General features: G+C 37.8%; 7 protein-coding genes across 7 annotated transcripts; 3 read left to right on the top strand and 4 right to left on the bottom strand.

The window, feature by feature from the left end:
• Nucleotides 1-546: 546 nt before the first annotated feature.
• Nucleotides 547-3,108, top strand: Cbr-nhr-2 (the record flags this gene model as incomplete). Its single annotated transcript, XM_002639419.1, has 4 exons — nucleotides 547-665; nucleotides 716-934; nucleotides 1,799-2,858; nucleotides 2,998-3,108. 4 exons carry the CDS (start codon nucleotides 547-549, stop codon nucleotides 3,106-3,108), a joined length of 1,509 nt encoding a protein of 502 aa, XP_002639465.1.
• A 2,378-nt stretch (nucleotides 3,109-5,486) lies between these two features.
• Nucleotides 5,487-11,473, bottom strand: Cbr-mtk-1 (the record flags this gene model as incomplete). Its single annotated transcript, XM_045243949.1, has 14 exons — nucleotides 5,487-5,558; nucleotides 5,612-5,767; nucleotides 5,813-6,441; nucleotides 6,490-6,607; nucleotides 6,653-7,153; nucleotides 7,197-7,280; nucleotides 7,329-7,460; nucleotides 7,506-8,270; nucleotides 8,320-8,943; nucleotides 8,988-9,250; nucleotides 9,305-9,530; nucleotides 9,580-9,927; nucleotides 9,974-10,044; nucleotides 11,191-11,473. The coding sequence occupies 14 exons, from the start codon at nucleotides 11,471-11,473 to the stop codon at nucleotides 5,487-5,489; spliced, it is 4,272 nt and encodes a 1,423-aa protein (XP_045092573.1).
• A 784-nt stretch (nucleotides 11,474-12,257) lies between these two features.
• On the top strand, nucleotides 12,258-13,784 carry Cbr-srz-4 (the record flags this gene model as incomplete). The annotated part of the gene is made up of 5 exons (XM_002639421.2): nucleotides 12,258-12,410; nucleotides 12,461-12,564; nucleotides 12,790-13,156; nucleotides 13,200-13,418; nucleotides 13,467-13,784. 5 exons carry the CDS (start codon nucleotides 12,258-12,260, stop codon nucleotides 13,782-13,784), a joined length of 1,161 nt encoding a protein of 386 aa, XP_002639467.2.
• A 2,107-nt stretch (nucleotides 13,785-15,891) lies between these two features.
• Cbr-vps-51 lies at nucleotides 15,892-18,485 on the bottom strand (the record flags this gene model as incomplete). The annotated part of the gene is made up of 11 exons (XM_045243939.1): nucleotides 15,892-16,044; nucleotides 16,092-16,250; nucleotides 16,304-16,385; nucleotides 16,434-16,532; nucleotides 16,581-16,878; nucleotides 16,927-17,045; nucleotides 17,118-17,458; nucleotides 17,505-17,936; nucleotides 17,986-18,147; nucleotides 18,198-18,372; nucleotides 18,418-18,485. The coding sequence occupies 11 exons, from the start codon at nucleotides 18,483-18,485 to the stop codon at nucleotides 15,892-15,894; spliced, it is 2,088 nt and encodes a 695-aa protein (XP_045092574.1).
• A 259-nt stretch (nucleotides 18,486-18,744) lies between these two features.
• Cbr-lin-35 lies at nucleotides 18,745-24,436 on the top strand (the record flags this gene model as incomplete). The annotated part of the gene is made up of 10 exons (XM_045243929.1): nucleotides 18,745-18,802; nucleotides 18,961-19,053; nucleotides 21,274-21,464; nucleotides 21,536-21,661; nucleotides 21,800-22,488; nucleotides 22,537-22,926; nucleotides 22,973-23,207; nucleotides 23,255-23,576; nucleotides 23,623-23,750; nucleotides 23,798-24,436. 10 exons carry the CDS (start codon nucleotides 18,745-18,747, stop codon nucleotides 24,434-24,436), a joined length of 2,871 nt encoding a protein of 956 aa, XP_045092575.1.
• CBG04065 lies at nucleotides 19,333-20,618 on the bottom strand (the record flags this gene model as incomplete). The annotated part of the gene is made up of 6 exons (XM_002639424.1): nucleotides 19,333-19,470; nucleotides 19,625-19,844; nucleotides 19,895-20,072; nucleotides 20,126-20,219; nucleotides 20,268-20,447; nucleotides 20,499-20,618. 6 exons carry the CDS (start codon nucleotides 20,616-20,618, stop codon nucleotides 19,333-19,335), a joined length of 930 nt encoding a protein of 309 aa, XP_002639470.1.
• A 327-nt stretch (nucleotides 24,437-24,763) lies between the features above and the next one.
• Nucleotides 24,764-26,968, bottom strand: CBG04066 (the record flags this gene model as incomplete). The annotated part of the gene is made up of 4 exons (XM_002639425.1): nucleotides 24,764-25,024; nucleotides 25,070-26,003; nucleotides 26,048-26,685; nucleotides 26,732-26,968. The coding sequence occupies 4 exons, from the start codon at nucleotides 26,966-26,968 to the stop codon at nucleotides 24,764-24,766; spliced, it is 2,070 nt and encodes a 689-aa protein (XP_002639471.1).
• Nucleotides 26,969-27,017: the final 49 nt, after the last annotated feature.

Raw genomic sequence — 27,017 nt, 5'->3', positions numbered from 1 at the left:
ATGCAAAAACCGGTGCTGTGGAAGAGAAACGCCAGTGGCCGTGGCAGAAGGTCCCACAACGACAACTACCGTAACCTGTAAATATTTTTCATTTATATTCATTGCCATCAGCGTTTCTCTTCCACGTCTCTGATTTTTGCATTTTGAATGTTGCGATGCAACATGATTGAAGTCGGGATCGAAAATGTGATTTCCGAATATACGGTTTCATACTATAGCTTTTCAATTACAGTGTTAAACAAGAATTATTTTATAGCACCTTCTTATACGTGTCAAAACCTGTAGACATGTCTGAACTCGCACCTCTTCTGTGTACAAAGTGGGTGGGATGTGAAGGAGGAAGGTGCGCGAGAACAGTGTGTGCCAGGTCAGATGGGCATTATGCAACCTGTTAGGTCCCTTTTTTTCGCGCGCACACCGTCAGTCGATATAATGACCTCTTTTGCCCGTTCATATTGATGTAATAAGTTGTGTCGATGAAACCACTTTTCTCTCTTTGAAAACTAATTCGTTGTTATTTAAAACCGTTTTTTGTTCCAGATATAAATGGCTCAACCAATCCCCACTGATCCAATGCATTTTCCCACAACACACGGATACCCTGCGATATATCCGTACGGCCAACAGTATCCTCCAGACATGAGCAACTTTGCAGCGAACCCACAGTAAGCTGAACAATATTGAACTAACAATCTCATCCTTCATTTATTTTCAGATTCACCCCTGAACTGTTTCAAATGTATTTTCAACTTTATACGAATCAACAGTTCACTCATCCAGCTCCACCTCATCCAGCTACAGAAATAGAATCCAGTTCTCATACTCAAGCATCGCCTACGATGAACCAAAGTTCGGAAGAAGGACGAGATTCCGGAAATGAGACAATTTCACCACCTCTGCCACCCCAACCACATCTATACCAGAATAATTCAAGGTATGTCCATTGCGTAATGTTTGAATGATAGGCGGCCGCGTTTTAGATGGTCCCTCAAGAACCAACTGCCAGCCAGAGATAGGTCAAATAATGGGGGTGACCTGTGACGTAGCTAGGGGCTCTATGGGGTAGGGACTGTAAAGGGTGCGATTAAATCAGCTAGAGAATGTCAGGTCAGAAGGTGACAGATGTGTAGGCGACGTGGCATATGGGATCAATTAGGAAGAACAATAATAGTAAAAGATTATGCAGATTATTAGATTGATTTATATTTTCTGATACCGTTAAGCCTGTATTAGAAGGGCCCCTTTAACAGAAGAGCCCCATTCAAAATGCGTTGTTTGAAATAAAAAATCGCAAGTTCTCAATAGAAAATTTTCCGGAAATTCCAAAATTCCACAAAATTTGCTGATACATATTTTTTTGTTCAAAAACTTGCTTATTTAGGTGTATTTTATAGATTTTCGTGAATTTTAAAAGAGAAATGTCCAAAATTTCCGATAAAAGTTTGTTGGAAAAGATGGCACGAAAATAGAAGGGCCCTCCGGAAGTACCTGTGAACAATAGAAGTTCCGGTTCTTCTAATACAGGGCTTACGGTATTCTAGATACAAAGAACAATATGGTCCTGATTAATTTACTTTTGTCATTGAATTAGGATCTCTCTATTATTATCGAACCCCTTATTACAAAGGTAATCTTTTAAGTCTCATGGAACAGTTGTCTTTTCTCTTCTCCTAATCTCTTTGTCTCCCCTTGAGCCTTTTACCGTTTTTGTCCATGCCGCGCGTAGTGTTACCCAAAGGTTGCGGATCCGCACCGATGTTTTCAATAGGTGGTTATGACGAAGTTTTCACAGTTTCAGCCAAACAACACCAGCTGTCTCTCCACATTATCCAGCTCCTCTACCTCCACAAGTTCAACACCAAACTCCAGTCCAGGTCATAACACCAGAGCAACATCTTCAACAAATCAACCAGACGATTCCGAACAATCAAACACCAGTCCAATTGGCCCCTCAAAATTCTGCCTACGCCATCAATAATCTTCTGTCACCTCAAAACTCTCCTAATGCAGAAGAAGATGAGCAGGAAAACCGACAAACTCGACGCAACACTTTTCCTACTTCTGAAAATCGTAAACGACCGATTCCAAGTGGTCCACCGATAGTTCCACCAAACTTCACTTCTAATTATACACCAATGATGATGCAAAATTTTGCTGCTTTCATGGATCCTTCTTACTTCAAACGAGAATCGTGTCAGATTTGTGGAGATAGTGCCAGCGGTTACCACTACGGCGTGTTGAGTTGTGAAGGATGCAAAGGGTTCTTCAGACGAAGTGTACACAGAAAGAGTACATATGTTTGTCAGAAGGGTGCTGCTTGCTCGTTTTCTCTTGAAAACTGCACAATAAATCGGGGAATACGGACTCGTTGCCAAGCATGTCGATACGCTAGATGTCTTGCAGTTGGAATGAATAAAGAAAGTGTACGTATAACCAAAGACGAACCGAAGAAAACGGAATACACAAAGTGGTCCGAAGCTCAATCGAATGAACTCAAAGAACTGACAGAAGTTTTTAAGTCAACCATGCCAAGTTCGATGAGATTTAACTCATTTAATGATGTATTCGAAGCAATCAAAAAGTTGATCGAAGATGTTAAAGGACTGAAAACTATTTTCAAAAGTGATAGTGGAAATATTCCGAATGTAATTCGCCTATTCTCAAAAGGATTTCTCACTATCCGAGCTGCATTTACTTTTGATACAATTCCATTCTACTCAGCAATCAATCCAAACTTTAACTCTGATGTTGAACAACTCCGTTCTGGTATCAGGAATACGGTATTCAACGATAATCTGTTGGCTCTTGTAACAGCGATTCACATCATCAAAAGCGCTGAAAGTGGAGAAAACTCAAGTGTAAGTTGATCAAATATTCCCAAGGGACACTAACTAATCCAATATGACACAACGATTCTGTAATGTGTATACTTTTAGGATATAAGAGTTTATAGGACCCCTGTCAAAACAAACAAATATTACATAAATATTATTACAGGTCCTCCCAATCTATTGCAAAGAGCTTCGTTCTCAATTTTCCATAACACACCCACAAGAATCAGGAATCTACGAACGAATCATTGCTAAGCTGGGACCTTGCTCCAACTAATGAATCGCGAACTCTTTAGTTCCTTCCCTATCTAATTCCCCTACGTGTCAAAGTACTGATCCTCACATTTCTTCCGGGTGCTTTTCACCGTTTCTCCCCATCTCTTTAATTTTTTTCAAGTCTGAATAATAATAAATGATATCTTTTTATTGTTCAATCAATCATATTCGACATAATTGAAATTTCTCGGGGTTCCAGGGGGCTCTGCCGGGGCGCTGGTCATTACCGGCGATCATAGAGCAGTCAGCCAATGTTCTAGATGCAGGTTTTACGGTATTTTTGAAGTTGTCTAAAAAATCTCATAAAGCCATTTTACACGCAGATCTGGAATTGAGAAAATGAGAACAGGTATCTAAATAGATAGGTGTTTTTTGAGTATCCACGAGTCACGAGCTAAAAAAGAAAATCGAATAGGAAAAATCAGAAGTTGAAAAAGTTTTATCCGCGTGCTGACACGACATGGCCCGATCCAGAGACAATCAGTCCCAAGTTCAAACTCCACAATAACACACGCGATCGTATCCCCACACCAGGAGGCATTTCCCGTATTTTGTTCACGATTAACCCCGATTACTGTACTCTGACAATAACCACTAGGCTCTGGGGAGAACTCGAACCAACGACGGTTGATTCAAATTCATCCCTGTTAACCATTAGGCTAATCGGGAGAACGTTAGATGAAGTTCGTGATTATTATATACTTCACGTTTTCAAAATAAATACTTTTCTTTTTTTTCGGAATTTCTGTTTGTAAATTCAAATGATTCTTGGGGTCGTTTTTGGAGTTTCCGAAACTGGAAAAACATTACCAAATGTTCAGAAAAAAGAAGGGGAAATTGTTTTTTCTGTATAGGTATTTCACAGGAAATTTGTAAAAATATTCCGGAATCGGTTGAGAGACACATTTTCAATGAACATTCAAAAATGTTTTTATAAAATTGGGAATCGAAAACTTAGAAAACAAACTTCAAGTATTACCAGAAAAGGGATTTTTTTGTATAGATATTCAGAGTTTTCTAGGGATTTTTTCCACATTTTGTAAATCTATTTTTTCCGAAATTTCGCAGTAAAAAAATCGACGAAGTTTCGTTCAAAATTCATGAAAATCTGCCAATTTCACCAAAATTTAGCAAGATTTGCATTGAAAAATAGAATTTCAACAAATTTCTATTGACTTGTGAAGTTCGTGGAATATTTTCCATAGAAAAATTACGGAAATTTTTATTCCAAAACACATTGAAGAGGGGTCATTTTTCACAGAGGGCCCTTCTATTAGAGATACCCTTCTATTAAAGGGGCCCTTCTAATACAGGTTTTACGGAATATTTTTCTAAGTCTGATTTTTAAGTGTGTGCGCCGTAAGCCTGCTTTTTAAAGGATAAGCCTACATTTTAGAAGCTGAAAACATTTTTGAATGGCTGATTTTACTTTTAGGGACCTTGTTTTTAGTATATCCCGATTTAAGTTGCTATTTTTTTTGTATTTAATACTGATTCGACTTTTGGGGTACTTTCTCTCTATCTTTTGAGAGGAATAAATTCACTATAATTCGCATCATGCGAATACTGTGGATCAACGTTTCTCATTTTTTTTATTGGAGTTAGAGTTATGGAGTTAGCTTTAGAGTTATAACTCCGCTCACTCATATCCAATAGCAATAGGGAGTTCAAGAATCCTCAAGACTTTAGGAAAGTGAGCTAGACTCTACTAGAATTTATTAAATCTTTCTTAATTCTCTGAAATATCTTAGATTATTCTTGGGTGCTCCGAAATCTTTTAAAACCTTTCTTACTTTTTGAAATAGGATCTAGATTTTAAAAGGTTTTTTGAGAAGACATTTGGCATTTTCTGGTTTTCTTTACTCCTTCATCGAGCCCCGTCGGCTATGGCTGACTGAGATCCCAAGTGGATTTCAGTCAGTCAATGGTTTAGCTGGTTCGTAGGTGTATTGAAGATCAGAACTTGTCTTCTGAATTCTCTTGGAATCTTTTAGTATTTTTCGATTGTCCGTCAACAGACCGTCGATGGCCCATCGGTTCTCCTTCGGCTGCCGAATAGCAGCTATTCGTCTGATTCATTTAGCAGTTTTGGGCAGTGCCCTTGGCAATTTAAAAACTACAAAATATTACTGTTTTTCAATTATTGTTGGGTCAGAATACTTTTTATTAATGTATTAATAATAACTTATGATTGACTAGTAATCCTGTATAGGTAAGTGACTAAAATTTGAACTTTAAAATATTTAAGAGAGTAGTTGAATCGATAATAATATGTAGAGGTATTGGTAGAGATATGACAGAATTTTGCAGAATAGATGAAATATTACAAATTAATAAGATAGCTAGATTAATTGAGAATTAAACTATATACAAACACTGTTAAACAAAGAAATACGAATTTGAAGTATCTTTTGATGACTGGGATTGGTAATCCGGAATGTGATATTCATCCTGTAAGATCCAAAAATTTCATTTTCAACATACTAACAAGGCTTTCCACTTACGGATACATTGACGTTTGCGAAAGTTGTTTGTAGTAATTCAGAAGCTGTTGCACGATCTGTTGGTTGAAATTCAAAACATTTGTCGAGGAAAGTCTGAACATCCAGACGTTCGTTGGCGATTTCCGGATAGATTGGTTTTTGTTTTCGGAAACAAATCTGAAAAAAAAAGATTTTTGAGGAGCCCTAGAAAATGAAACATACCGAGAAAGCAATTTGATGTCGCGTTTGCCCTTCAAACGGAAGTTTTCCAGTCATCATATTGACCACTGTACCTCCGATTGCCCAGATATCCACACTTCTACCGTATCCACTATAACTTCCTGTTACCTCATCTTTTTCTCCATAAGAATATATTTCGGGAGCCATGAATTGAGGAGTCCCTGCTGTTGTTTGGAACTCTCCATAGACTGTTGAAGTCTCCACTAGTCTTGATGAACTTCCGAAATCTCCTAATTTCAGAACAGTACACTTATCAAGGAAAATATTGGCTGGTTTGATATCTCGATGAATAATCTTTTGAGTGTGTAGATATTGAACAGCTCTCAACAAACTGTGCGTGTATTGTCGGACCATTTTCAAATCCATCTTTCCTTGACAGATTCTTTCAAGTGTTCCCTGTGAGCAGTATTCCATAAAAATGATCACATCACTATCCTCCACTTCCACTCCGTAGTATTTGACGAGATTTTCGTGTGTTAGCTGGCGGAAAATGTTGATTTCAGATTCAATTGCTTTGTGATTTTCACGACGAATTCTCATGACTTTTGCAGCTACAACTCGATGAGAAGTGATATCCATTGCTCGATGAACAACACCAAATGTTCCGGCAGCTGTAATATTTTAATAGAGTTTAATGATTTCTTAATAAGAATATTTACCGATTTCATCGAGTAGTACAAAAAGGAATGGAGCTCTGGTCACAACTTTCCTGTCTGTTGCTAATATAAAATGGCTATCATCCGTTATCACTCTTCCAATTTGGCGGTTTTCGAAATCCTAAAAAACTTTGACTACATTTAATAATCACATTTATATGCTTACCATTTTATATCGTTTCTCTTCAATTTCTTGAATTCTCAACATTTGATTCTCTTTCTTACTTTTCCTGTGATTTTTATCATCTGAAGAGTTGGACGTCTTGGAACTCGTCGATCTAGTCTTTCTTTGTTTTGGAACAATTGGAGTGCTCATGTTTGAAGAAGATTGAATTATTTTTGCTTCGAATTTTCTCACAAGATTGTTGAATTCATTGAATTGCTTATCTGTCATTATTTCTGGATTACTCCATTTGGGTTCCGTGATGAATTGAAGAAATGTGAATCCTGGATTTGCCCACATTGGAAGTGTTGGGGAGGGTATTGCGTTTTTCAGTTGTACATACTCAATCCACTGTCTTGTTAGTTTCAGTGCATTTTCTACCATACTATTGCCAAGATGGCTCATGAAAGAATCACTGACAACTCTTGCCACATCACGATGAATTTGAAAAGCCACCAGAAAGTGTTTTTCCAGTTTGAATCCAAGACTAGACAATGTCCGCTCCTATAAACATGTTTTAGAAAAATCAAAGTTCTGAAAATTTTACCTCATGTTGTCCAACTCCAAGTTTACCCAACAACATTGCAATTCGTCTTCCTTCATTTTCCAAATGCGTCAGTAAAGTTCCTTCCTAAAATATGAACCATTAAAAGTTTGATTGATGGCTTAGTTTGCATACTGTCAGTTCTTGTATTCTCGAGTTAATGATGAAGTTTGACGAACAAGAGGGTGCCACACATTTCAAAAACTTTGAGTACTTCTGTTCCATACCAGCACGAACAGTACAACTGGCAAGACAAAGAGTCATGTCCTGAAAATGAATTTTAATCAATTCAGCTCTAAAAAATTAGCTCACATCTCTCAGAAAACGATAGCAGATCCTAGTCTCTTCATCTATAACAATCTTAACCACACGTCCTGTCCAATGTTTTTGTAGTTGATGATCTTTATCCGGAACTATCACAATGCAGCCATCATCAATTTTTCGTCCTTCTGATATAGCTAACATACAAGTTTCCACGTATGATTTGTCAACAGAAGTTCGATATACGAACATTGTGATTGGTAAATTCACAAGATCATTATTGTATTGATCGTCTTCATCAGATGACATGACCAATTGGATAAGACAAAAATCTGGAACCATTTCATTCAGCATTCTGGCTTTATCCACTTCAGGTCGGAGCTCATATCCAACTGCATCTTGACTATCGTTTAGAGTTGTTCTGAGAAGAGAGAAAACTCGAAGTTCTCGTTCTTTGACTTCTCGAATCAACAGATTGATTGCCAACATGAACTGATGGTGGGATGGATGTCGGAGAAGTGGTCGGGAACCATTTACATCATCATCATAGTCTAATCCGTCTTCTGATTCAACTGGATCGCTGTAGCGATTCCTGATCTCTTCGATTTGATCCACTGCAAATCCTTCGACTACTTCTTTGATAAGAGATTCTATGATATCGCAGTATGTATTGCACAACAGCTCCAAAGCTGATTTAATTGATTGAGCACATTGGACTGCGGAATTCCATTCCATCTCGAGGCGAGAAAATAGAAAAGTTGGTTCTTTGCGAACAGTGTCACAATTGGACCAGCACTTTACATAATGGATGTATTTCTGAAATTTATTGAAAAGGAATCAGATAGAATTCCAAGTAGTTAATTACCTTGAAAACGTCCAAAACATAAGTGTTGTACTTCAACGGGTACAAGAACCCAGGCATTGCACATTTGGAACACATTGATTGGAGGATATTAGAGTAGTTTTTCTTAATTCTGACAGCTTCTTCTACACAATCTCGAGAATCAGTTATCATTGCATCGAATGTCAACTCATCAAGTAGAGAAGAGTCTGGTGGTTCTGTTGCTGATCGAATTTCTAGCCAATGGACAACCAATTGCATCGGAACAGCGACAAGAAAGAAGAATAAATGTGTGAGAGGAGGTAGATTCAGGGAAAGAGACAGGGTATTACAGAATCTCCATTGAGCCATCTCTCCGTATCTTTCTTTCATCGTTTGATTAAATGGAAACGAGGATCTGGAAGCAGTTGCAGCAGCGTATGATGACGGAGGCTTTTGCATCAGAATCGCGGTTTTCACCAGTGTCAGTTCGATTATTTTTTCCACTCGATTCAAAACTTTTTTCATTCCTTTCAGATTCAAACTCTTTTTGACATACTCCAAAAAGACAACCCGAACGTCTTCCAGTGCAAATATTTTGTTATTTTCATCCAATGGTTGAAACCATTCTGCTCCAGCCATTGATTCCACTTCGAATAGTTCTCCCAGCTAAAAATCAATTTTTATTGGTTTCAATCATTCTATTAACTTACCGCTCGGAACTTATCAGCCATATCATTAAGAATATTCAACCAAACTCTCATCGATATCATTCGACCTTCTAACATTTTCTTTTCTGCTTCTCCTCTATCCAATTCCACAACTTTCCACAGTGCATTCTGATTGGGAAACAACTCAACAAGAGTGTCATACTTGTCCAAAATATCTGTCACCCGTTTTCTTGATTCTCGTAAGCTTTCACAATAGTCTGGAGAAAATTCCATTCGTCGATTCAACGAATCAAACGAAGTATCATCTGAAAAAAAATTTAAATGAAAAATTCAACGCATTCAATAAATGAGTAGCTCACCTTTATCACTTTTAACAAATTCAAATTTAAATTCTTTAATCATATCCATCACCATCATATATTGCTTCCGAGCCTTTGCAATGCTCTCATCTTCTGCCATCCATTCAGATTTTCCAATCATTATATCTTTTCCAGATGATCCCACCGAGAAATACGCCTTCAGAATCAACCAGAGAATGTTCTCGAAAGTGTATCTTGTGTGCTCACTTTCTTCAACTATCAATCTCTGAAATTCTTTGTTTTTTAATTTAATCAAGAAATCACTATACAAAAACCATGGTCTGTCCAAACTGCGGGCAATTCATCATCCTTTGAGACATTTGCATTTGTTTCTTTTTCTCTCCATCTGCTTTTTTCAAAAAATGAGAGATCTCTAGATGAAGTTTACTTCTATCCGTCACTTCCAATTGATCAAACTGTTCCGACAGTGATTCGATTGAAAGAGTTTTTGGAGGTGACATCAGAAGGGTACTGTAGAGAAGAGGTGGACGTCGGATTTCTCGATCACTGTCACTGGAACTCGATTCCACCGATGGAAGATAGTTTTGGGAACTACGGTTGCTTTGCTCCAAAATTGGAATGCATCTGTATGGACGAGAGGAAGACGATGATGTGGAAGATGCCTGTAACGAATTCTTAGTGGATTCTAGAAGCTTCCAATAGACTTACATCGTAGCCTTCATCGTACATATCATCTTGAATGTCTCGGTCTCGTTCCGTTTTGCTCTTTTTCCGCTTGACTGGAAATTCCAAAAGCATATAGGAACAAATCATTAATACAGTGCGTTCAATATCTTTAAGACCCCCCTTGATTTTGGGCGCGCAGAAAAAACTAGAAGAGATATCAAAACTGTAAACGCCATTCGATTCAGAATCCAAAATAACCCCAGAAGACAACGTTTCATGAATTTAGCACTTTCCCTGTCCGTGTACCATCCAAAAAACCGATATTCAAGCGGTCTATATCTTTAAGACCCCCCCCCCCCCGGATTTTTCGATGTTCCAGTGATAATTTTCATGAGAAAATTTTTTGAAAGTATCAAATATCAGCCAAAAAGTTATTTTTAGATAGTTTTCAATTAAATAAAAACGGTTTCTGAAAGTTTCCCGATCAGAAATTGGATTCTGAAAATTCACCTCACGATTTTTTCGATTTTTGAAAGAATTTTTGGTTTTATGGAAAATTACAGCGTTCTACTTGGTGGAATTCTATGAAGTTTTATATTGTTAGAAAGCTCTTATCCTCTCATTGACTTCTTAGTCATTTGGTATAGATTCAAGCAGAATTCAGATGGGTATAGATTCTTAAAGCCGGAGCTGGGCCGTTTGATGAGTTCTGGGGATAACATTGAGAAGATTTTCGAGATAGTTCGGTCAATTATGATTAATCAAGTAACTTGATTACAAGAAAGAGGATAAGAGCTTTCTAATAATATGAAATTTCATAGAATTCCATCAAGTAGAACGCTGTATTTTTCCATAAAACCAACAATTCTCTCAAAAAGAGCAAATATGGTGAGGTGAATTTTTTCGAATCCAATTTCTGATCGGGAAACTTTCTTCAGAAACTGTTGTCATTTGATTTAAAACTATCTAAAAACGATTTTTAGACTAGTATTTGATGCTTACAAAATAATTTCTCATGAAAATTATCACTGGAACATCGAAAAATCCGGGTGTCTTAATGATATTGACCGCTTGCATATGGGTTTTTTTGATGGTACACGGACAGGGGAAGTGCTAAGTTCATGAAATTTTGTCACTAAAGGATATTTTTGATTTTGAATCGAATACCGTTTACAGTTTTTTGGTATCTCCTCTAGTTTTTTTCTGTGCGCCCAAAATCAAGGGGGGTCTTAAAGATATTGACCGCACTGTACGCTTACCTTTAGAAGATACTGTTGCCACTCCTAGACTTCTTCGTCCCATATACTCCCTTCTTGAAGTATTCAGCCTTGTTGTTGCCTTCTTTATCGCTGACCTGAAACTGGAACCACTTCTTTCAGTAGAATACTCCTTTTTACTGCATTCCACAGTACAATCGGTGAAAATAATTTCAAAAATTAAAAATAGAACTGACTGTTTCTTGACAACGTCTCCAACAGTTTCATCATCAATCGTCGGCATACTTTTGCACCGTTTTATCTTTTTGCATTGATAGTTGCTCATCTTTGCAATATTCTGGAAAAATTTTGTTTTCTAATTTAAATTGAGTTCAATGGATATATCTGAGAAGTATTCGGTTGGTTGTATCAACCATGAAAAATTAAAAAAAAGGAAACAAAAACCAAACAAAGTATAACATTTTATTAGAAGAAAATGACATGAAAACTGATGTTAAGCAGTATAGATTATCAGTGGAAAAAACGGGAAAACGGCGCCGCCTGGGTGTCTGTCTGAAAAAAATAATAGTGGTTTGTTTTTGGTAACTGGCACAGGCTCTTTGTGCTGGCTGATACCATGTTTCATGCAAACTCACAGCTAACGTGATCTGCTTTTCGAAATTTATTACCGTTATCAATCTAATAGCAGGCCATCCTATGTTTGCACTTCGATCTCAATTATCTCACTTTATGAAAGAGATATCAAAAATCTGTCAACTGATAAAGAGTTGGTGATACTATGACAAAAATTTTATCAGTTGACAGATTTTTGTTACCTTTCATAGAAATCGAGATAATTAAGATCCAAGTGCAAATATAAGGTGGCCGTCTATTAGAATGTTTCCGGTATCTTTTAGCCATCCACTGTATCTTCTCTGAAATCAAATGACATCCTTTTCAATATTTCCAATTCTTATTACAAAAAATAAATAATTGAATTTTAAATCAGTGTCAGAATCTCAGCTGACGTCAATGGCGAGCAACAGGTGAAAATCCAAACCTCGGGATTCGCACAGAGCCAAAAACTTCAAAAACTAAGAAAACAATCAGTTTCTCTTCAACTCGTGGCCATGAATTCCTCATCTTTTTTTTCGGAACCAAGTGCATTTATAGCTGTATATGGTATCGGCTGTTTTGTTTTCATAATATACCTAACTAGTATTTTTATCACATTTCCTCTCTATGTTTATGTACATAGATTGAATCGGAAAAGTGAGAAATCGGTAGGATTTCGAAAAATTAGATAATAGTTGATTTGAATGATAATTTGTAGAATTACTTCTATCCAATCACAAAGCACTTTTATTCTGTAATGTGTTCCATGCAATTCTATTCTTACGTCACGATTTCTATTGCTCTTATAGCCTGGCTTTTCTTGTAAGTTTTCAACTTTGACTCGGTTCATCTTGGATCCTGTGAAAGATATCAAAAAGTGGCTTACTGACAAAATATTGTTAATAAAGTGGTAAACATTTTGTCAGTTGTACACTTTTTGACATCTTTCACAGAAAACTAGATATATGTGCTCAAAATTAACAGTTCGTAGTGGCGTTCTATTAGAGTGTTTACGGTAGTCCATTTTAATCGAATCTATGAATTCAGTGAATTAACTGCTGCTGGAAGTGTTTTAATTGTTTCCTTATTCTTCGCCTATTCCGTAGCAGTTATCGTAACCAGCGTTCAAAATGTACTTTTATTTGTACTAGCTCTCCGAAGATTCATGATTTTATTTCTTCCAAACTTCAAAAAAGTCATCTCAATAGATGCGAAATCTTTTAAAATATGGTTGAGAGTAATGTATGTCGGCTATACACTTGTTCAAGTTTCTTCGAAAGTTGTCAAAGTATTTTGTGGAACTGATTCGATAGCTCAGAATGCATTATTAAAACGGAAAAATCATTCGAAAAATGAAGAGAACTTGCATGAAGCGTATGAAGATTGCTCAGCAACGACTGATATGATTTATGTGGTTAGAAAAGAAAATAGTTATCAGAATCAATTTCTCTTTTCAGAGGATCTATATTGCTGGAGATGTTCTTGTAATGCTTGCAGCTGTTTTGTATGTCATCATGTTTATAAAAATTCGAAAATGGAGTAAAATGACATCAGATTCGTTGAACAATCCCGAAAAATACCTATTCTATCAAACTCTTCTGATTGTAATTGCAAAGCTATTGGCCATGACGATTATCCTTATTCTCTTCTACGAGGGAAGAGACAGTTCAGATGCTGTAACAAAAAAATAATCTGACTTCAGATTAGTTCGAAAAGTGTTTCAGGTGTTTGCTACTTTTGTTTTTTCTGATATCGCAACAACTCCTTTCGTTATCCAAGGATCGTATTTGTTGTGCAATCGCTCAAACGTCGACACAATTTTATCGATTCAATTCAAGAAAATGAAGACGTGGAACATGATTATTTGTGGTAGTGGATCTGTGTCAGAAGGAAGACAACGAAGAAGAGAATTCAAAAGGAAAATAATTGAAGCGAAAAGAAAAGCAGAAGATTTGTTGAGAGGAGATAAAACTATATCGAAATTGGCGGTGAATGTAATACCGATCCACTTCATCCAAAGAAGAGTTGAAAATATCAATTGAAATTACTGTGAATGATCATCCACTATTTTTCATAAATATTTTTTTAACGAAAAAATGAGTACATTGTTAGCTGTGAACACAACTACAGGTGTAATTCAAAGAGAAAATGAAGTCAGTTAAGTAGCCCGTAAATTTACCGATGTCATGATAACCAAGGATAAATCTTGGAAAAAAAGAAAAAATATTACATTGTTGACCATAGTAACCTCATTCATTTCAGGTACGATCTATTAATTTCAGGTACGATCTATTAATTTCAGGTACGATCTATTTAGAACAATTAAACGGTTAAAGTATGTTCATGTTCAGAATGTTCCAGAAATATTTCAGTATTGCTTCCATCCCATCACTACTGAATTTATAAAATTATCATGGTTGTTAATTTTATATAAATACCGTAAAGATTAATAGAATACCACCCGAACGGTCAACTTTGACCTCAAATATCTCATGTTCAGTGAAAGATATCAATAAGGGGGTCAACTAACAAAGCGTCTATTAAAGTATCGAAAGTGTTTTGTCAGTTGGCCAGTTTTTGATATCTCTTAACAAGAACCGAAATAAATTGGCTCAAAGTTGAAATTGAGATGGTCATTCTATTGGACTGTTTACGGTACGTGTTAAAAATGATTTCGGCGCGATTTGACTTTTTTATTTTACTGTTCATCGCATTTCAAAAGGAGACCTCAAATTGTATTTGATTTTCAAGCTCTTCAAAAATGTATTTGTTTTTTTTTCTATTCACGTTACGCAATATTTTTTTAAAGTCAATAAATATTAGGTCACGCCCACTCGAGTGCACTCCTACTGTCCACGTTTAAAAGAAGTCCACATATAGAGAAAAAAGGTTCCTTGTGAAATCCCAGCCTTTGAACTTTATTACTCATTGGATAATATCTACTGGCAATTTTTCACTGGTAAGAAGCTCTTTGCACGCTGCTTATTGTAGTTTCTTGTCTTTCGATTGGTGAAAACGCGAAAAAAGTTATAAAAGGCCCTCAGGGTCGCCATGTTTGGTGGTTCATGGCTAGGTGAATTCATTTTCACTGAACGTCCCCCTTTCAAAATTGATCCAATCAAAGATTCAAAAAAAGAAACATCAATGAGTAGTGTTGGCATAGACTAGCACTGAAGAATTACTAATGGAAATTTTATCAACGGTAATGGGCCAACGAGCCTAGTTTGTTGGGTTTTGGAAGGGGACCCCACTGGAAGAAAACCTTGTTTCCCTTTCATGTACTGAGCCTCTATGTGGCGAAAGGGATCAACAGACGAAAGTCTGGCTAATCAGTACACTATTGAACTTTGTATTTTTGAAATAAATTTTCAATTTTCATTTTAAAAAGTGTTTTCTATTTATTATAACCATTTTCAGGAGTCTGTTGGAAAAATTCCGATCATATTGAAAATTTTGGAGGGTGTAAAAAATAGACCTAGGTTGTAAACTTTACACTCACGGAATTTTTCGAAAATTCCTTTTTTACCGATTTCTGAAAGACATGACTTTTTTAGTAAGGAAGATAGGAGACACTTTAGTTGTTCTACAGAGGTTTCTAAAAATCCAAATTTTGTTGGGATCTCGAGATCTACTGAATGGACCAGAAAATTTATTAAAATATTTTTTTAAATGTTATCGATGAACTTCTAACAATTGGATCATGGTCTTCATTCCTACAGACATTATTTGTGTTCTACTTTTATGATGCCCTAACCGATGTTATGTAATCTTGCTAATGTAGGAATTATTATGTGTGTAGAAGATCCAGGACGAAAGAGAAGCAAGTCAACTATAGGTGCAGTGCAACAACAAAATACTCACCGACCACCAACTGAAAGAATTCAGAACACCAACTCACTGAACACTCAAAATTCGTTGCAGAATTGGAAGGTGGTGTTGCGGTTAACACCACCTTGAATAAAATAAATTAGATTACGAGCGAATACTCAGTAATGTCAGTAATGTCATAAAAACACCAATATTTAGATAAAATATTTTATGTATCAAAGCATAGAAAATACAAATTACCCGAAGAAGCAGTAACAACCAAATATAGTACAACTACAATTAACATGCAATAAATTAAAATCTTGGTTACTTTGCACATGATTAATATCCCAGACTAGACGCTTGAGAACTTGGCCGGTTCGCTGGTGGTTGCTCACAGAGCTGAGCTAGCCGTGACGGATGAACGAGGACTGGATCCTGACATCTTTTGAGTGCAGAGGATAGTGCTTGATCAACCATCGAATTTACGACAACCTAAAAACATAAAGGGATGAAATAGTGGTTTTTAGAATTAAACTCACCTCATCAGATACTAATGCAGCTAAACTTCTTTGTAGGTAATAACAGTCGACTTGAACTTGCTCCACTCCAAATTTTGAATACGTTTGCAGGCGGATAGATTCAATGAAGATTTTCAAAACAACCTTCACAACAGCTGTGATGATGGAAGCACGATTGAACTGGAATAAAAACAATTCATTGAATATTTCATATTTCTTACGTTAGAACTCACATGAATTTGAAGGTGAAAATCTATTCTTTCGCACCATAAAGAGTCTCGAGCTGCGTCGAGCGCTGTTGTGATTGGACGACGACTGAACAGGGACCGTTTTAATATTAAAATCAACTAATCAAAAACTTACTTTACTCTTGTATCTTTTGGTTTTGTATCACCTCCAAGCAAAGAGGCTAATTCACTATCACAAGCAGCCATATCCTCCCCAAGTCTACGAACTGATGCTCTGTAATTCAAACACAATATGCCGAGGTCTCTTTTCTCCATTTCTCACCTAACAGAACTGGGTGTGGCTGATGGTTGAACTAACATGGTGCACCCTTTGATCAGTGCTTCTCCCATGGATAATCCTGTCTTCTCTGCATAACACCTCACCAATTTTTGAGCTCTGGTTTTGACTTCTGATGTCACAACAGCGATATCAGTCAGGCCTTCTTCTGGTGACAAAGAGAACTGTTCTCTGCACAAGTTCAAAAGATACACGGCGGATTTGTTTGATAGATGTTGAAGAGCAACCGCGAAAACAAGAAGAACTCTAGGATCAATAAACCTAACTTCTCCGGCGCCCGCTTCTGAAAATAGTCCAAATTGTGCTAGCGTTAAAATGCAAAAATCAATACCATATTCATCTCCAAGCTCAGCAAACTTGTGGAAAGCTTGAACCAAAAGACGTTCATGAGCATTTAATGCGAAAGATTGGCGGAACTCATCTGGAGGAAGATTAGCGAAAGTAACATCACTGGCGGTGAAAAGAAGCAAATTGGCCAGAGCCGTCTTAAAAAAAATTTTTTATAATGAGTTTTGAAATTACATTTTTTCTACCTTGACTTGATGAACAAATACTTGCTCAATCTTATTTGCCAATGCAGAAAGATCCTTCTCTTCATTGATCAACGATTTTCTTACTTCGTTCAACGCATTCCTCAACTCCTCTTTTATTCTGGTGAGTGATAGATCGATCTCATGTTTGGAAACTGCGTTTATCAGTTCTATTGTTAATGGTAGGAAGTCGAATCCAGGAATCACATGACGACAAGTAGAAATCTTTCGGAAATATCGATCCAGAGCTCGAACCACGATTGAGCAATCTTTTGCGTCACTAGATGACAGGAACACTTTGGATACAAGTGCATGAAGAGAATTCATTTCGGTCTGAAGTTTTATAGGCTACCGACAACTCGATTTCGTCAAAACTTACCCGAAGAACCGTTAGAAGTTCGCCCCGTTTTTCCTCAAAAAGACGGTCGTGAGTTGTAGCAATCAATGTTAAATTGGGAATAAAGCTTTCCGAAGCTTTGTCAACTAGATCCAGAACATCAGAATGATTGGTTGATAATTCTTTCAGATCTTCTCTCAATGACTGTTCTGAGCATTTTAACAAAACTTTTTGAACTTCATCCTCATCTCTCCCGATGGTCAGCAATAAATCTACAGCTTCGGACACCAGCTCTGCACCAGAAGCCGGATTCCGCAGCTGATCCATCAGCTGATTTTCAGTCATGTCGTATATTTTTTTGCTCTTTTGTAATACAGATTGAACCGTTGGAACATCTTTGTACTGATCGAGAGATTCTTCTGCCAACTTGAACATTCTGAGTACTTCACCATAGTTCCTCTCGTCGAATTCACTCTGTCAATTACATTTGTTTTAAATAATTCATTTTGAAATATTTTCTAACCTGTAAAACATGTGGAAGATCAAATATGTGCTTCAAGCTGTTGACTACTTTGTATGAACTGCCCAGTTGTAGGATATCATCACGCTTTTCACCAAGAACTCCATCGAGACTTCCGATTAGTGACGAGATAGATGACATGCTTTGACTCAAGGATTTCATTTCCTAAAGCAAGGAATGTTTTTCAAAGTGAATAAATCAATTTTATGACATACCGAATCGAGTTGGGTGAATTCGTCTTGAATCTTTCTAACTGTATTTGTAGCCGTCAGAAATTTATTGTAATTTTCGTAAACAATTTGATGAACATCTGAATCGAGTCGTCGCACTGCCGAAACCATTTCTTCTTCTTCTTTTACCAATCCATCCAGTGTCTTCTCCCGGAGCAATCTGAATTATCAGTATAATTTGTCAATATACATTATGACTCCTTACTTTACAACGTATGCGTCTACATCGAAATCCGGCTTTGTAACGTCCAAAACGTTACTGAACGACGACATGACCGATATTGTGCAGTGATGACGTCAGAAGGTCGTAGTCGACCAGGCTGGGAGGCCGGAGGTTTAAAAAAAAGGGTCATCGAGAGGGGAATGCAAGAACGCTCTAGTGAAATCCGTCGACGAAAGTGCGCGCGCAACTAGAAAAATGAGCGCGTTCTTCAACTTTACATGTTCTATTGTTATTTTTTATTGATTTCAGACCTCTTTTATGAAATACCATAATCTAATTTTATTTCAGAGCGATTGTCCAGCTCCAAATATGCCCAAACGCGCAACCGATGATCCCGGAACGTCGTCGACAAACCCCGACTCCGAACGTACGTTTTTTATTGATTTTTTGTGCTCGAAGTAGACAATTTCACTAAGATTAGGAAAAAATCTATGTTTTTCAGTGTTTAATTAATTTATTGGATCGGCTTTATAATTGTACAGCTATCCATGAATTCGATAGAATCCAATCTAGAGCCATTTTCAGATAGCCCATATGAGGATCTCACTGAATCATCACAATTCTCTTCTCCTTCTGGCGAACCGGCTCCGAAACGGATGGATATCGACATTAAGGAAGGTTAGTTGATACTCTATTAATCCAGTTTTTGAACTTCAAATAATGTCAAGACTTTGAAGTTCATAATTTCTATAGTTATCTGTAAATTTGAAAACGTTTTTGAAAACCTCTGCTGATAAGAAAGAAAATATTATGAAGCCAGTCACCTGATTGTTCGATTAATTAAAAAAAAAAACAAAATAGATCAAGTAACACATTGGTTCATATTTATTGCACATAAACACCGAATAGAAACATAATATACACGGGCGGAGGAACAAAAATATGAATTTTGAAAAATTAGGATAGAGCATCGTTTCTAACAGTAATGTGCCCGGGTTCAACGACATCACTGTATGCTGGAGGGCGTGAAGGAGCACGCGAACGGTCTGTAGTGTCATCTCCAAAAGCCAAGTTATCCGCTCCTATTTGTTCAAGCTGAAATCCAGAAATGACCTATTCTGAGTTTGGAGTATTTTTATACTATATCAAGAACTAGCACTAAAAGTATTAAATGGTAAAAATATTAGTCGAAACACATTGTTTTTTGTGAACATAATTGATTCATATTCTATTTCCAAGTAACACTTACATTACTGACGGTCAAGATGGGTGTAGATGTTACTGATCCATTTCTGGGAGTAGGCACATCATTTTCATTTGGTAGTGGTTGTTTAACTTCGGTGGGTGCCGCCTGCATCGGAACTGGTGGGGCATATGCAGTGTATCTAGGCGGAGGAGGCATTCCATTCGGGCTGATTGGGGTAGGCACGATATATTGAACGTTGTAGTTGTTAGCTTGGTGGGTTGGTCTGCAAAAATAAATCGTTTTGCTATCTTTCCATAAATTTGAGTAACTTACAGTCTGTGGGCGTTTCTTCTCAGAAAGTTGTAAAGAATCATGAGGTATCGCATTTGAATTAGTGCGACGATGATACTCACGGTGAGGAAGAAACACGAAATCACCACCATCTCAACGTCACCAGTCGTGAACTTTTGTGTGATACATCCTTTTTGAGTGGTTGGGTTTTCAATATGATCTGAAAATCAAACACATAATAAAAAACAACTTACCTATATAGTAAGAAATCACCTGGATTGCAAATGTTACTGTTATTATCCACAAGATAAATAGTCGCCAAAATTGCCCCTAAGATCAAGAAAAATACCCAGAACGTATACATTGACTGAAATATGAAGTTTCCTCGTTTGGTAATCTTGAGGCTTGAACTCACAATATACAGCATATATGCAGTGATGTAGGCAATTTTTCTATGTTTGGCTCCTGTTGATAATATGAACATCATTGCGCTACCTATGGAAATTTCGAAAAAGTAGAGCAAGAATGGTGACAGATAGAAAAGTCCAAAGATTTGACATATCATCAGAATGGATCCAAGAATTCCTACAGCACCCTGAAAAAATATGAATCTAGTTTCGAAATAAGAGTAAAAGTATTCACTTACCCCAACCGGTAGTCCACATAAAACCCGCGGTTCCGGCTCAACAACTAACCGATGTGATACATGCTGTGCTTCTATTCTCGGTTGTTGAGTGGATCCCGTTTGAGGAGAAGTGACTGTCATGCTTATTCCTAGAATCAATATATATTTTTTCTTGCATGATCAAAGTGCCAACACGAAACCCCTACAGAGGACAAATGAGAAGAAAAGGAGAGAGGGAAACGACACACGACTGATATGGTTGACACTGTGATAGTACGTATGCTGTGCAAATATTGAAGAAGCAACTGGAGAAATAAGCAGATGGAGGACGAGTGTGAAATCAGCTGGAAGGGCAGAAAGAGTGAATCTCGACTCGAAACATATGGGGTTGACCTTTCAAAGATTAAACTGGCACTATGTTCTTTTTGAAAAATCGGGGTGTAGTTAATCATGAAAGCCGAAAAATAAGAATGCTTTCCGAATACGAAAAGGGGATGTGCGGTAGTATATTGGAAACCAATTCGACACAATAATACATGCTATATATGTAGAGTCGGTCAAACGGCGAGCAACACCGTTGCTCGCAATTCCTTTCTCTTTTTCTGAGTTATGAGATATCCGATTTCAATTGAATTCAAGTAAATATTTTTAACAACAAAAAAGTGATAGGGGGGAAAATATGTTCAACATTATTGAAAAAGAGAAGGCAAGAAGCACAAGTAATCTTATCAATAAGATAATGAAAACGCGGGTGAATTGATAGGTTATGGTTATGTTGATTACAGTCATTTTTCAGAACTCAACGAGAGTAATCCTGAACCTAATGCGGCTTTGAATCCAGCGAATATCAAGTTGGAGTCTGATAACCGAGAAGAAGGAGAGGAGGACGAAGAGGAAGAAGATGGAAACTCTCAATCACCTATAGCTGTGCTGGAAGACGATGAAGAAGATGAAGATGATGCTGACAGTGTGATTGACAAGACTAATGTGAGTTTGGAAATTGAAATTCGATTCGGAATTCAAAGTGAATTATTATAATTTTAAACTACTTGTTTCAGACACCGGAACCTTCTGATTCCTTTTTGGAATGCTGTACCAAAGCAAATCTTCCAAGTGAAATTACTGTAGCTTCATGGGAAATATATTATCATGCAGTTCAACGAGTATCCCTTGAGGTAAGTGGAGTGATAAAATGACAATTACGACTATGTATCTCGTTACGAGATCCTCGTAATTGATGCTAAGAACCTATAGAGTATAGTTATCTAGGAAGTTTTTTTGTGTCAAATTCCAAATCTAGCAAGAAATGTTATTAACGATAGAAAAAGTGTTTTCAGGGTTCGGAGGCGGCATGGCAGCTCTCGGCTATCTACTACTATCTGCTCTCGAAAGGTATAAAACGTCGTGGAAAAGCGAGCCGACTTCTCACTCAACCATTCCCAATATCGATACTCACTATTGCTAATACTTTCGATGTTTCCGTTGCGGAGCTTATTGACAAGACGACCCGGTTTGCGGAAATCATTCATTCGAGGAAGATGCGTCGGTATTTGGAATACATTCGAAGGCTACAGGAAGGACTCGCTGTGACTTGTGTGATTTTCAAAAAGTTCTGTAGAGTGTTCAACGGAATCTTCGAAGAGGTCAAAGAGAGCACTCACAACTGTCCCTCGTCTTATGAGCTGTTCACGATCCTATGGACTTATTTTCTTGTGATGAAAAGCCGATTACCTACAGACGACTTGATTAATAACTACCAGCTTCTTTTCTCTATGATAGATCATCTCTACACAGAAATGAGCTCACTTCAAGATGGAATCGTCTACCATCTCAATCAGGAATTCGTTGGAAATCTTATCGATAAGGACTGTACTATTCTTCGGGCTCTGTGTACAAATTTCGGTGGTAGCGTTCTAGACACGAGACATTTCTACCAACATACATATAAGAAAATGGACAAGACGGGATTGCCTACTTCGTGGGATTTTGCAGAGTTCCGAGACGAGATCTTGTAAGCTCTTTTTTCATTTTTTTTTTCTGAATCTCCATATTATTCCAGAAACGCACCGAAAGATGCCTATGTCAGTTATCTCTTGCAACGCGGAAGTATCGATGAAAGAGTCTTTATTCCCTCTCCAGAAGACTTTTCCATGGTATTCAAAGATCAATTTGTAGCAGCCAATGTTTTGAAAATCTCACATACGGGAAGGTTGTTTGTGGATGCCGAATTTTTGAATACCATCTCGAACAACCAATGTCTGGAGAAGTTATCACATGGTAAAGCGGGCCTGGAGAAGCTGTCCCAAGGACGAGAAAAACCGAAAGTGCCGTGTGTAGAGTACAATCTAGAGTTGGGACAATATCCAGAAGACGATGTATCCAATCAGGCACACGAACGACTTGTTAGAATAATTGGTGGCTGGAAGCTGGAAAGATCGAAACTCAAAGAGTAAGATTTTGTTTTCGTCTGCTTTCAAGAAACTATATTTTTTCAGAATGTGCGAACGAATGTCTGACAGTCCGATGGCAACAATTCTGTTGAAATCCGATGAGCTAACATCTGAATTCGAGCGGACATTGTTTGAGGAACGCGGAGAATCATCTCAAATGACATTCATGACTAATTTCCATCTTGATCTTCGAAAAGAGTTGGAGAAGGTGTTTTTGATTTTTATGGAAAAAATAATTGTAGCGGAGGTGGCGAAAAAAGTTCGCGAAGAAGACCTTGTGGTATGTTTTGTGCGATAAATTGTCTCTTTTCTAAAAATTATTTTCAGAATGTTGTCCGCCGTGAAGAGTTTCTCAATTCGGTTTTCTGCTTCTGCGTTGAGCTTGTTCTATTTTCCAATGGTTACGATCGACCCTTTCCATGGAGTGCTGATGTATGCAATTGTCATCCATTTATGTTCCACAAAGTTATCGACCTAATGATAAGTCATGAGAAGCGTCTCAGTCGGCAAATGGTTCAACACTTCAGTCGAATAGAAGAGAATGTGATCGAATACTATGCATGGAAGAGTGATAGCCCGCTGTGGCAAATGGTAGTTCGATGCCCATTCGCAAACTTCCAGGAATTCGGAGAAGACTGGGCAGATAAATGTTTGTTGAACTATTATTTTGAGCAGATGATCATAACTGTTTTTAGTGAATACCTATTCACCCATGAAGTTCACTCCATTAAAAAAGTCGTCCGATGAACTACGAGACGAGCTTGGACGCCCGATTGTTCCCCAAAATCAAACTTCCAGAACTCTCCGAATTTTCCTGAAAAGAGTGAGTTCTCAACTTTATTTATTGTCTCAGTAATGTTTTTTTTTCAGACATACTTCACAGCTGCTCGAAGACTTCAGGAGTTAACAGATCGTATAGCGATGGCTACACGTCCCAAATCACAATGCTGGTCCGTCTTCGACTATCTTTTACGCAATGACACTCTTATATTCATGGATCGCCACCTTGATCAAATAATTCTATGCTGCGTTTTTGTTATAATGAGAATGCACGGTTCCTCGATTACTTTCCACGAAATCATGGGGCAGTATCGGAGACAGTCGAGCAGTGCCATGTATGTCTATCGCAATGTTTCTGTATTCCGTGATCAGGTGGATGAAGACAATCCTGTCCCAGTCAACTTGAAGGAAACCATTTCGGAACGTCTTGAAGCGCCACCAAAGTCCAAAACAACAGTCGATGTCATCAAATACTACAATATTGAGTTTCTGGAACGTATAAAGCATATAGTGAAACAAATTGACACTGCTCTGGATGAGGATTTGATGGAAATGCCAATACCAACATCGCATGGATTAGCTCCAGTTCGAGTTTATCTAACCCAAAACGTTTCAATCCAAGTGCTGCCGCGGACACAGTACAAAGAGTCGAGGCAGGAGAGAGCTATATCCCATCTTGAAAGAAACGGGCGAACCCTTGAAAATGCTCTTAGCAACGCTAATGAATAGAACCCCTGAGCTAATTTCTTTCTGTTCCTATTCCCTTTACTTGTCTTAATTAATTAATTACCTTTCAAAACACCTCATTGATGCCACTGTTACTCATCTTCGATTTTTTCTAACGTCACCCATTTCTAAAAGTTGTAACAAAAATTCATCACCAATAAATTCATTTTACAAATATCTCTTGTGAGAGTTCCAGCCAGCATAAAAGATAAAAAAGACCTTATGAAAATTGTAGGGGATGTGAGTATCATAAACGGACAGGAGGAAAATAGGGACCAAAATTACCGGCTTATGAGAATTGACGAAAGAAAATAAAAGGAATCAAAGAGATTAATCAGAATTATCGCTAGCCATGTCCGATTCATCGGTTGGTGTTGCTTCTTTGGATGACTTCTTTTGTTTCGGTGGTTCGTCATCATCGGAGTCGTCAGAATCACTGATGTGCTCCTTAGACTTGTACTTCGATGGAGAGGATGTTCCCTTTTTCGGAGGATTAGACGTCACAGAAGATGAGCCACCGCCATTTTTCTTGTATTCTTTCATCTCGTTTTCATAGCGAATCTTATCCTGTGCTGCCTTTTGCTCCCATTCCTGAAATTAGAAATCGGACTTTACAGATTTTAAACTTCTTTATACCTTCTTATCGTCAGCGCTCATTTCCTTCCACTTGGCTCCTCCCTTTTTGGCAACCTCAGGAACAGTATCACCATCTTCTTTCAAAGACGCCCGATTAGCATTGAACCAAAGGAAATAAGCAGTAGCCGCACGTTTCGGCTCATTCGGATCCTTCTCTTTCTTCCCTTTTCTTTTCTTTCCTACCTTTTCTGGTTTTTCCTTCTTCGATTTTTTCTCAGAGTTGACTTCACTTTTCTTCTTAGGGCGAACATTTTCATCGTCTGGCTCCGATTCACCAGTTCCACTGGAGTCTTTCTCGGATCCAGAGTCGTATTCGTCGTCTGGCTCACTTCCAGATCCTTCAGACGAATCACGGTCTTTCTTCTGGTTCTTGATATCCTTGTCCAAATCGTAATCCTCATCGGTACTCTCATCATCATCACTTTCTTCTCTTCCACGTCCTTCAGCTTTAACAGTGTTTGTGTATGGATCGATCTCGTCATCGCTGCTATCCACATGTTGGTTCTTCTCCAGACGCTGAGAGTTGCGAATTTTGATTTCCTTTTTGTTCAAATAGTCAAACAATTTGTGATTTTCTTCCTTTTCCATAGCGTTGAACATCACTGATTGTCCCGACTTCATGTCGATTTCGAAATCAAAGGTACGCGTAACAGTACCGGCATCGGATCGAGCAAAATGGCAGGAGCTGATTTCTTCAAGTCGGATGTACATAACTGGTTTATGAATGAATAAGAATCCCTTTTCCAGTGGATACAAAAGTCCAGGATTCTGCTTATGAGAACATTGAATGGCTGGAGTTCCACTACTGCCAATGAATCTTCCGGGAACGGTGACTTTGAGATTGCAAACCACCTTGAATAAAATTGAAACATTCTCATACAAGGGACCATCCATTTCACTCTTGAGTTGTCCCCCATATTTTTCTTTGAGGTCGCTGAAATTTGAAAATAATGAACTTTCAATTGAGAACCAACAAACTCTGTTAATGCGATCTCCATTTCTTGATCATCATCCTTGACAAACTCGAAAACGAGATAAGTGTAGCGAGTTTGTCCTTGACGAATAGGAGGATTCAAAGCAAGCACAAAATACACATGTCGTCCATCTTTGTGAGGAACCAGGAAGAGTCGAGTAATAGTTTTGACTGGAATCTTGTAGTCGTATGTTTTTCCGTGCAAGGCAATGCTCGTCGGATAGACCTTGATATCATAACGTCCACGTGGCGTTGTGCACAGGATATCGGAGAGAAGTGTGATCGGTTGTTCAGTCTCAGCCTCGAGACCTGCATATGCGAGGACGGCTTGCTTGAACTCTTCCACTCGATCAATGTCGTCTTCGTTTTCAGGATCAACAGGCATGTGGAATCTCATCTCCATCAAAGAAATCGGATTATTTTCGTGTTGATGGAACTCCAGAACGGCTTCATTTTTGTTAGCGACGCACTGCGAAACATTCGTACATGGGATTTCAAAAATAGGATTGTTTTCCCAAGAGAACTCGACGTTCTTTCCTTTCACTTGTACATTTCCATAATTCCATCCTTTGATCACAAGATTAGTTTTTTCGATCCCTAGTCCCCAGGAAGATTCGGTTACCACCAAAATTTTGCCGAAGTCCTAAGATAAGAAACATGCAAATCAAAATTATTTCTGAATTAATTACCGCTTCTTTAAAACCTCCGAAACGATGAGAACCTCCATCTTTAAGTCCGAAACGAATACCAGGTCGGTTTCCCAGCTTTTGCCATCTAATATCCTTGATATCGCCTGGTGAGAGCTTGATAGTTTTTCCTGCCTTGTCACTTTTGAAGATCGCTGAAGTATCTTCGACTTTTAGGGTTCCTGGTGTCAAGACACCTCCGTTTTCTGTGAAAATGCCGGTGAATTCCAAGCTGCTCATGCTGAAAAAAATTTCTAAGGTTCGGAATTGATTGATGAATAAGAATAAC

The sequence above is a fragment of the Caenorhabditis briggsae genome (assembly GCF_000004555.2).
Source record: "Caenorhabditis briggsae complete genome, chrI, whole genome shotgun sequence".
NCBI classification, from domain to species: Eukaryota; Metazoa; Nematoda; class Chromadorea; order Rhabditida; family Rhabditidae; genus Caenorhabditis; species Caenorhabditis briggsae.
Note: the sequence above shows the minus strand (reverse complement) of the source record. Positions and strands in the feature narration are given on the sequence as shown.